The 11,461-nt window shown below is 26.1% G+C and overlaps 1 protein-coding gene across 1 annotated transcript; it reads right to left on the bottom strand.

Moving 5' to 3' along the window:
* Positions 1–712: 712 nt before the first annotated feature.
* Positions 713–1,750, bottom strand: LOC136083185 (uncharacterized). Its single transcript, XM_065802589.1, has one exon. It carries the CDS (start codon positions 1,748–1,750, stop codon positions 713–715), a length of 1,038 nt encoding a protein of 345 aa, XP_065658661.1.
* Between the last annotated feature and the right edge of the window lie 9,711 nt (positions 1,751–11,461).

Below are 11,461 nucleotides of genomic sequence, written 5' to 3'. Positions count from 1 at the left end.
TTAATTTTGTAAACTATACCAAAAACTTCTAAAACTTCTGCTACATAAAATCTAGAGCATTTCTTTCCAGCCAACTTGACAATTAAAAAATCTCCAGAAACAATTTCACTTTCATTATCAAGTATATTTACTCCAAAATCAATTTCATTAGAGCTTTCATCATTTAAACATATGTCAGACTGACTAAAAATAATCTGCTTTGCCATTTTTTTTCTTTTGCTTGAAGAGGTCTTTTTAAATTGTTGGTTATTAGATTTTGAATCTAGAATAACTTTAATTTCAGGGGTATCAGTTAAAATACATGATTTTCTATTACGTCTTTTTGAAGTATTTGTTTTTCTTAATTTAGCTTTAGGATGAGGTCGTATTATCTCAGGTGAAACAATTGATCTTGATGGTAAACTCACAGTAGGGATTTCCCCTAAAACAATAGATGACGTTGATGGTACACTGGATGGAGCAGTTTTAACATCAATAATCTCATTAGAAAGGCAAGCTTCAGTATTCACTATTGGCCTATCAGTAACATTTGCAGCTAAAAAGTCCATATCAGTAAAAATATTTTCATTAAATGGATAAAACCCAGTACATTTAAAACTGTTTATAATATTATTTGGTACAAAAGCATGAGGATAAGCTTGACCAACAAGGTAAGATATATCATAAATTGTGACTGGTTTACCAGCATTGCCTGGTGATATCATCCAGTTATTCATGGCATTGTTATAAAAAGTTTTAAATGGTCCAAAACACCACGATCAAGAGGTTGCATTTTATGGGTTGTGTGAGGATGAAATGTCATTAAAACTATGCCTGATTTTTTTGCTAACTCAATAACAGAAATGTTTACATGACTCTCATGATTATCCATTAATAAAAGAACAGGTTTTTTAATTGACGATCGCACATTACTAATAAAATGTTCAAGAAATTGCACAAAAATGACTTCATTTGACCATCCAGACTTATTAGCTGCTCCTACACTTCCAGGAGGACAATTATTTAACATGTAGTCTTTGAATTTAGCACGTGGAAATACAAGTAATGGTGGGATGCTATTTCCAGTAGCATTAATGGCTGCAATCATTGTTACATTGTTGCCTTGTTCAGCACTAGTTATGCTCTCTATTTGTTTTTTACCTTTTGGAGCTAGAATTTTTGGTGTTACGTGGACTGTGGTAATTCCTGTTTCATCACAGTTCCAAATACTTGATGGGTCAAAATGATAACGTTCTAAAACATTTTTGTAATTTTTATATACAATTCTTACAGTTTCTCTATTGAATGCAGAAGATCTACCAAGACTTGTAGGTTGTGGTTTACGTAGAGATAGCTTGTTATTATATCTTTTGCGAAAATCTCGCAGCCATTGTTCACCTGCACATTTATTTTTCATCCATGAAGTTTCAATTTTTTTATGATTTGCTAAAGCATACTCATATGCAAAGGATCTTATCTGCTTTAATGTAAGTGCATAATGCATATTTGCAGCATCTGCCAAGTAGTTTACCAAAATTAATTCTTCTTCAGTTGAGAATACTTTTTTTGGTTTGGTATGTGAATATAAATATTCGCAACTACCAGATTTTTTAAACTGCTTCAACTGATATATTAAAGTTGACTTTTTAATGTTGCAATGTCTTGCAGCTTCACTTAAACTCATTTTTTGTTGAAGCACAAAATTCACTGCATTTAGCATATCCATTTTGGAAATCTTTTTGCGAAAAACACCAATCTTGCTCCTTGGCATTTTAAAACTAAAATATATTAACAAAATTAATTAACTATTTCGATACATTTAATTCCCTATAGCTGAGCAGAAACTAGGTAATAAATAGAACTTGACAATAATATTGCTTCAGCTGTCCAACTAACTAAATTAACAAAATTGATTATTCTAAGTGTAGTAGTGGTTCAAGAATAAATAGTGAATTGCATTAAAATTCAATGGAATTATTTCATCATCATAATACTAGAAACAATTTTGCATTAAAAAGCAATAAAGCACGGACGACGCCTAATAAGGTAGATTATAAATTTTATAATCTTGCCCTCCTAAAGTCCGCAAATTACCGAGGAAGCAGTTTTTATTGGTACAACGTCCTTGACTGGTCAAAGGTACACGAGATTGGTTTCTTTAACAGTTATTGTCTTAATCCCCATTTACGGTCAGACATAATCATCCAAAATTTTCCATAACAAAAAAAAGATGTTGGGTAATGTTTATAATGTCGTAGATCAATCAAACAACAATTTATCACAGTTTTAAAATCAGAATAAGATTAACACAAATATTTACTTTTTAAGAGTCAAAACTTATAATTGCTTGTGGATCAATACCATCTATCCCAAGTATAATGTTTTACGATAAGAAGAGTTGTCATGGACTACTATTTCAAATGACACTTCCCGTTTTTTTTAAATAATAATAGTAAGCCAACAGAGTAGAGTGACCAAAGGTACAACGTGGTCAAAGGTACAACAGGTTCCCCTACTCCAAATAACACAATATATTACTGAATCATTTGAAAGTTCCAAATTTACTTTAGGCATTTTTATTGACTTGTCTAAAGCCTTTGATACGATAGATCATAAAATTCTTTTTAAAAAACTTAAATATTATGGAATCTCTGGCAATGTTTTGAAGCTTTTAAAAAGTTATTTAAGTAATAGAAAGCAATTTGTCCACTATGACGTATCATCGAAATCAAACTTGTTAGATGTAACATGCGGAGTTCCTCAAGGGTCTGTCCTAGGACCTCTCCTATTTCTCATTTACATAAACGATCTTTATGAAGCATCTAATTTAATGACAATTATGTTTGCTGACGACACGAATTTTTTTCTATCTCATAGTAACATAATTACCCTATTTCAAAGTATGAACATAGAATTAATTAAAATTTCAGAATGGTTTAAATCAAATAAGCTTTCTCTTAAAATTGAAAAAACAAAATGGTCTCTTTTTCATCCATACTACAAAAAACATCTTCTACCAAGTGAATTGCCTGCTCTTTTTATAGATGACATTCAAATTAAAAGAGTAACGGCTACAAATTTTTTAGGGGTTTTTATTGATGAAAATCTGACATGGAAAAAACACAATGAAAACTTATCCTCTTAAATTTCCAAAAGTATAGGAATACTATTTAAAAAAAGAAGCATGCTAAATAAACATACTTTAATTCAGCTTTACCACTCTTTTATTCATTGTAAATCTAAATTAGAACCACTTTATCGCCAACAGAAACATGTTGCACGACTTATTAATTTTAAACATCGATTTTATCATGCTAAGCCTCTTTTAAACGAAATGATTATTCTTAATATATATCAACTTAATATTTTTAATGTATTGTGTTTTATGTTTAAATGTAAGTCTCGCACATCTCCAATTTCTTTTCACAATTTATATTCTTTAAAAGTCAAAAATAAATACAATTTGCGTAATGAAAATTTTATTCTTCAACCAGTTTTCAAAACTAATTTTGGTAAATTTTGTATTTCATTTAGAGGAGCATTTTTATGGAACAAAATAGTGTTAAAACTTTTTGATTTCTCTCATGAATGGAACTTTTTCTTATTTAAAAGAAAATTGAAAGAAATTCTTTTCTCAGTTGAAAACATTCTGATATATTTTTAAGTTTGTTTTGTTTTTTATTAATACTCTTAGGAAATATTTTATCGTAATTTATATATACGAAATCTTTTATCTTAACTTATATATATATATATATATATATATATATATATATATATATATATATATATATATATATATATATATATATATATATATATATATATATATATATATATATATATATATATATATATATACATATATAGGTATATATGTATGTGTATTTGTGCGTATTATTTGTATGTGTATATTATATATATATATTGATGTGTAAGTATATTTATTTACATGTTTGTATGTTTAAATATGTATAAATAATTATATTTGTATTTATGTGTGAATATTTGTCTATGAATTATTAAAGGATTATTTATTATTTAATATCTGTTTAGGCGGTTCTCGATGACAAGATCTTATGATCTTCTGCGAGTATCCGCGTTCTTGTTGTAACGTTAACAAAATTGTAATTCTGACTATAAATAAAAAAAAAAAAAAAAAAAAAAAAACTATGGGCTCATGAATAAAGGTTGTAACTGACAGTTTTGCAAAATGAAGAAAACACGGTTTGAAAGTTAAAATGTCTTACATTAATCAATAAAAATCTAAAACTTTTTGATAGTTATCATAAAAAAAAGTGATTAAATAATTGTTCTCATTATAAAACAATGTCTTCAAGATCAAATAAAACTTAAGCAACCCAAATTTATCAGAAGCTTAAATTTAAGTTATATGTTACCTAATCCACGTCTTTCACGTTACACTTGGAAAATTGAACCATATTCCATTTCTACCCCGAATGACTACATAAGATCATACTCTAGTCTCAATTTTTTGCCATTTTATATCAGTTAAAACTTTTTTGCTTTTATGCATTATTTTGCATTTCTGTGTAGGATTGGTTTTTGCTTTAACGCATCAAGTTGAGAAGCTTTATTAACTTTGTTATCAATTTTTCAAACTTTTTTATTATATCTAACACAATTTTTATTTAAAATGTTTTGCAAGAATAAGTCAAAATCATATTTATTCAATGACTTGCGCACTTAATTTATACAACATTTTATTGAATATTTTAAGTTGGGCTTGTTTTCAAAGATACTTTTTTAAGTGTCAACTAAAAATATGAAATCTATTGAAGCACTGTTTGTGACTAAATTTTTGTGATTTTCTAATTTTTCCGTAAGTTTCAGTTCCAGTTTTGTAGGAATTGTTAAAAGCCAATAAACAATATTTTATTAAATATTAATTGCACAACAGAGTAGTATATGTCCATCAACGTGACCAAAGATTTTTGACAAGTCAACTGATATGGCGTTTTTGTTATAGTTTTCTCAATATTCAGACGCGGTGACACTGTTTTTTGGTTTTTAAAGTAGCCAGCTTTTGAATATGGAGCGAAATCTCAACGTTTGTTTTGAGCTTTATATTTATGTCTAATAAAAATGCTTTGCAAAAGATTACAACAACTGGAGCCTGGCCTTAAAAATTCTCAGCTCTGGCTTTTAACTTTTGGTTCCTGTATGTATTTCAATAAATATATCTATAAATAAATTATAAAAATTAGAAGTGATTAACTAATTAAATAATAAAGTTTTAATCAGTAAATACAAAAACTTAAATATGTAAAAAAAGATTTTAATTGCAAAACGATTCTTGTTTAAATAGTTGAATTAAGTGTCTGCCGTTGCTGAAAAAAGACAAAACATTTTAGGGAAAACTTTTGTAACTCTTGCGTAAAATACGGAAGCCGTACGCAAATTTTTCTCTTCGTAACTGTTGGGTTTTCACAAAAATTTCTCAGCGTTTGTGCAAAATTTGCGCAAAAGGTAAGTTTAAAGTAAACTAAGTTAGAGTTAAATTATAAACAAATAAGAAATCATTCATTTACATTTTTAACTAAAATAAACTAACTAGTATAAATGTATCAATAGAGGAACTATTATATATCATATTATATAACAAATACTTTTGCAATTACTATAGGAACTTTTTTTTATGCTTTAATCTAAAAACATTGGTTAAAATGTAAAAATAAATATAAACTTAACAAAAAGTTACAAAAATAAATTTAAACATTATATTAAGGGATTATAGATCCTAAATTCTCTATAAAAGTACTCTTTATTTGAAACTTTGGATGACATAAGTCATCATTCACTTTTGAAAAACATATTTTTTGACAAATATTATGAACTTTACCCCTAATGAGATATGCTGTTATAAATCGCATTGTTTGTTCAGAAACAGAAAATTTTTGTTGTTGTTGATCAGCGCAACTATTAAAAGCACTATTTTAAAGGAGTTATAAACTTGGAAATTAATTGAAATTTTAGTTAGGGCTTTTAATGATTTATAACCTAGTTGAATAAAGACTGCTAATAGAATATTAACTACTACCTGTAATAATTATTTAATAATTATAATAAATCTAATAACATCTATTTAACAACTACAATAACATGAGGTGATCAAATTTCTAAAATGATTTATTTTCAACAAAAATTATTAATTTCTTTTCTTAAAATAGTAAAAAATTGCATTAAAAAAAAAATTAAAACTTTAAATTTGGACTTGAAGTATTAAAAGGTTTTAGCATAAACAACTAATTAGCAGAAAATTATTCGTCACTTTCGAACTTTTATCATATATAATACTACAAATGTACAAAATTTTAAAGCATCATAACGAGTAGTTCTCAAGTTATTTATTGCAGCATGCTAAAAAATAGCAGTCTGAGAAAAAACAGTTTAATATAATCAACATTTAAAAAAATAAGTTAAGTTATTAAATTGAACTTTTATTTCATTTCTAAAGATTTGTTATCACTCCTCAATGTAAGACCAGTAGTCTAATTTTATAAAAGAAGTATTCTAAACTTATAAAAGTTTTTTGAAAGCTTTATTTAACTTCCATACAGAAATTCATATTTAGCAAAACTGAAAAACTTTAAAGCTATAAATAAGTATTCCAAAAAATTAAAAAATGATAACCTAATTTCAAATATCAAAAAAAATATCAAATACCAAAATATCGATTGAATTAACTAAAGTCACTTAAAACTTCCAGCAAAATAAGTTATTAAATCTCTTTCTTTGTCTTGATCAACCTTTTCACTTTGCTCTAATTTGATTCCAATGTTGGTTAATTTATCACTTGATTTTTTTGCTATACTTTTAACTTTTTAACTATCTTTTTGTTTCGCAAAATGTTACATAAATGTTATCAAGGGTATTAGTTCAAAATAAAAAATTAGTTTACCACTTTGTCTTTTGGATACCCCTCCTAAATTTTTGAACTTTTATTGGATTTTTATTGTTTTAAGTTTTTTCATAACATGCCTTTCTAATTTGTTTTTATTAGATAAATCAATAAATATTGACTTGATTTTATCCCTAAATACATCAACCTGTCTTTTTCTTTATACACATGTTTCAATAACATTGTCTGCTTGAAATTTGCCCCAGGTATTATTAGTATCACAACACATTAAACGTTTCATCTCTGAAAATGATGTCTCAAATTCACAAAACCATTGCTTTTGTAATGATCTTTTCTATCAGAAGTTTTATTTGAAACTTTTTGACTGGTAAAGAAGTTCATATTCCATAAACATTCAGTGCATTTAAAAAACAAAACAAAAAATTTGAACTTATTTTGTTTTTATAAACTATATTCATATTAATAGACTTCATCTGACAGTCAGAGGATATTCAAACAACGGCAAGAGATTGTATAATAACATCAACAAGAATTAAAAGATTATTGGATTTATTTTGATTACTGTAAGCTTCATCATCGACAATAAGACAATAATTGTTGATTGAGATTTTGAATTTGTGCAATAAAAAAAAAAAAAGGTGATTCTTGATTACAAAAGTATCTATATTTCGAGAAAAAACGAGCAATGTTGATTATCTTCATCCTTTTTGAAAAAACTACAACATAAAAACTGATGTTTTTATGTTGTACAATTAGAAATAATGTATCTATTTTATTCTCCACTATAAAAAAACAAAAAAAAGGAACAATAAAGAACTATACTCAGGCTATATTTAATATCAATAACTAAAGAAAATAACATTAGCTATTATTCTTCATATAAAAAGAAATTAGGTAACAATTCAGCATAGTAAAGTGGTTTGACTATATAAACTTTATGGCAAAAAAAAAAATGGAACTATCACTCAGTATTTTCTAAAAATTGTTTTTGGAAATTATTGCTCAAGCAGTTTAATAAGAATTAATATGTGATGGATATTTATTGATATGCAATTGCCAAGGAGCAATACACTTTAGTACCTTAATTTAAATAAAAAATTAAAGTATTTAGACCATACTTATATATTTTGATACATTTGACCACCTGAAACCATATTACTATTTAAATAAGACTTCAATATTTAAAAGAATATATATATATATATATATATATATATATATATATATATATATATATATATATATATATATATATATATATATATATATATATATATATATATATATATATATATAGATATATATATATAGATATATAGATATATAAAAATGAAACAAGTTTGAAAGTTGAAAACGGTAATATAAGACTTAATTAACTGACTATAATTATAAAAAATATTTTTATGAATTAGATTCTCCAGTTTATGCATTATAAATATACTAGCATGAGTTACCCGGCCTTGCCCGGGCCAATATTTAAACTGGCTTACCTGATATCTGTACACAAAAATGGACCCAAAAAATGGTCCCCTCTGATCCCGGGGTCAGGGGGGCCCATTTTTGGGCCCCCTTGACCCCGGGGGTTGGGGTACGGGGTCAAAACCCAGCTAAGAACCTTCTCCTCCTCGAGGACTACCCCCATGCCAAATTTCATCGAGATCGGTCGGGCGGTTTGGATTTCTATACAGAACAAACAAACAAACACACACACACACATTGCCCTTTATATAAATAGAAGAGAAGACAAACAAACAAACACACACAAACACACATTGCCCTTTATATATATAGCTGGAGTTACCCGGCGTTGCCCGGGTTAATATTTAAACTGGCTTACCTGATATCTGTAAACAAAAATGGGCCCAAAAATGGGCCTAAAAAATCGGCCCAAAAACTGGTCCCCCCTGACCCCGGGGTCAGGGGTGCCCATTTTTGGGCCCCCTTGACCCCGGGGATCGGGTTACGGGGTCAAAACCCAGCTAAGAACCTTCTCCCCCTCGAGGACTATCCCCATGTCAAATTTCATCGAGATCGGTCCGGCGGTTTGGATTTCTATAGAGAACAAACAAACAAACACACACACACACATTGCCTTTTATATATATAGAAGATAGAAGATTTTATTAAACATAACTTAATCTTTTAATAAACATAACTTTATTGAGCCTTATATTAACAAAATCATTTTTTTTCCCCTTCAGACTGAAAGTTTCAGTCGCACCAATTTACAGCTTTTAAATTTGTTGGCACACACAAACAAATATTATTCTAATAGAATAAAATGAAAAATTTTTCAAAACTTCATTAACACATTTTTGATCTTTTATACTTATCACAACTTTTAACAGAAAAGTCAGCATATGTGAGCTAAGCAAATTTTTAAGTCACGCTTAATTTAAGGTATTTTCTACCTAAAGTAACTTTTTCTTGCTTAAATTAAGCATAATTTGAGAGTTAAACTTACGAAAAATAAATTGTAAGTTTTGTATTAACCTTCTGCGTATCAACCCACTTTTGTATCAACGCACTGTTTTTTGAATACAACATTAGGAAGTTTAGAGCTTACGTGTGTGCTAGCTAGGTAATGAACTAAATTTTTCTTTTTGTTTTTAATTTTTTTAGCAACTATCTTATTAACTTGTCTCTAAATGTTCTTTAAATTATCCTATTAACTTGTCTTGAGTTTTTAGGTTGGATTATTTTTTATTTTATTTTTTGATTATAGATTAGTAACTATCTTACCATATTTTTGAATACTTGTATATAATTTTTGAATGGTACAGATTGATTATGTTTATCTTTTAATGGTAAACGCTTGCTAAAGAAAGTACGTTGGGTCGTAATCATAAGGCAAATAATGTCTCCATCTAACCCCGGTCATGTTGATTTTATTTAGATAACACGGCAATGTATTTTATTTTTACTGACAAAATAAATAAAATTAAAAAAAAAAAAGAATGAAGAAAATGGAAAAATTATGATGAAAATATAATAAAACATAATGAAATATAATGAAACAATGAAATGGAAAATTATGATGAAAATATAAAATTTGTCATCTAGAGATGACAGATTTTAATCAACGACAATGCAATAAAATTTTTAGTTAGATTTTTTTTTCAGTCGGCAAGTTTTTTTCTTTTATAATTTCTCAATCTTTGATATACTTCTTTTAATTTAATTAGGATGAAGAATGCTCCCGGCATCTTGTTTGCTTCAATATTTTTCTTTTATAAAAGTAAGAATTTTTTTATTTATAAATTTATTAAAGTGTACTTTAATTTATCTTCGAAGAAAAAGTATTACAAAAGGGTGCCTAACTATATGTTGTTTATTTCGAAAGTAGACAGTACATGACTTTCCTTTCCTTCTCCTATTTTTCTGAGTTTTCGAGTAAAACTTTATGCTGAGTCAGACTTACATAAAAACATCGGTCTGAATAAGGAGCAGCAAATGCCCTTTCATGTTCGGGTTACAAATTACTGTAAGGCAATATAGACTGTATAATATATATATATATATATATATATATATATATATATATATATATATATATATATATATATATATATATATATATATATATATATATACTGTAAGTACTGCAAGGCAATATATACTGCATAACATATATATATATATATATATATATATATATATATACATATATATATATATATATATATATATATATATTTATATATATATCTATATATGTGCATATACAGTAAATATATATATATATATATATATATATATATATATATATATATATGTATAGATATATATACATATATATATATATATATATATATATATATATATATATATATATATATATATATATATATATATATATATATATATATATATATATCGACAACGAAGTCGAAGCTAATATATACTATATATATATATATATATATATATATATATATATATATATATATATATATATATATATATAAATATATATGTATATATATATAAATATATATATATATATACATATATATATATATATATATATATATATATATATATATATATATATATATATATATATAGTGTATATTAGCTTCGACTTCGTTGTCGATATATATATATACATATATATATGTCAACACCGATATATGAGAGTTTTATATATATATATATATATATATATATATATATATATATATATATATATATATATATATATATATACATATATACATATATATGTATGTATAAGTATATGTATATATACATATATATATATATATATATATATATATATATATATATATATGTATGTATATATATGTATGTATATATATACATATACATATACATATACATACATATATATATATATATATATATATATATATATATATATATATATATATATATATATATATAATTGCTAGTTCTAAGCCAAATAGGAACATTTTCCTTTATTATTTGCAAATTATTAATAGCTTTGATAATTTGACATGGAGGCATGAGATTGATTCCCGCTCGACCTCTGGCAGTAATTGCTCCCAAAATCATAATTGCAGGGCAAGGTTTTATCGCTGGAGCAACATAACGGGCGTTGTAGCGTGTGATCTG

This window comes from Hydra vulgaris, chromosome 08 (assembly GCF_038396675.1).
Source record: "Hydra vulgaris chromosome 08, alternate assembly HydraT2T_AEP".
Taxonomy (NCBI): Eukaryota; Metazoa; Cnidaria; class Hydrozoa; order Anthoathecata; family Hydridae; genus Hydra; species Hydra vulgaris.
The sequence above is the reverse complement of the archived record's forward strand: the minus strand, read 5'-3'. Positions and strand labels throughout refer to the sequence as shown.

Coding starts and splice junctions, on each gene's coding strand:
- LOC136083185 (XM_065802589.1), bottom strand. CDS start 1,750: ATGCCAAGGAGCAAGATTGGTGTTTTTCGCAAAAAGATTTCCAAAATG.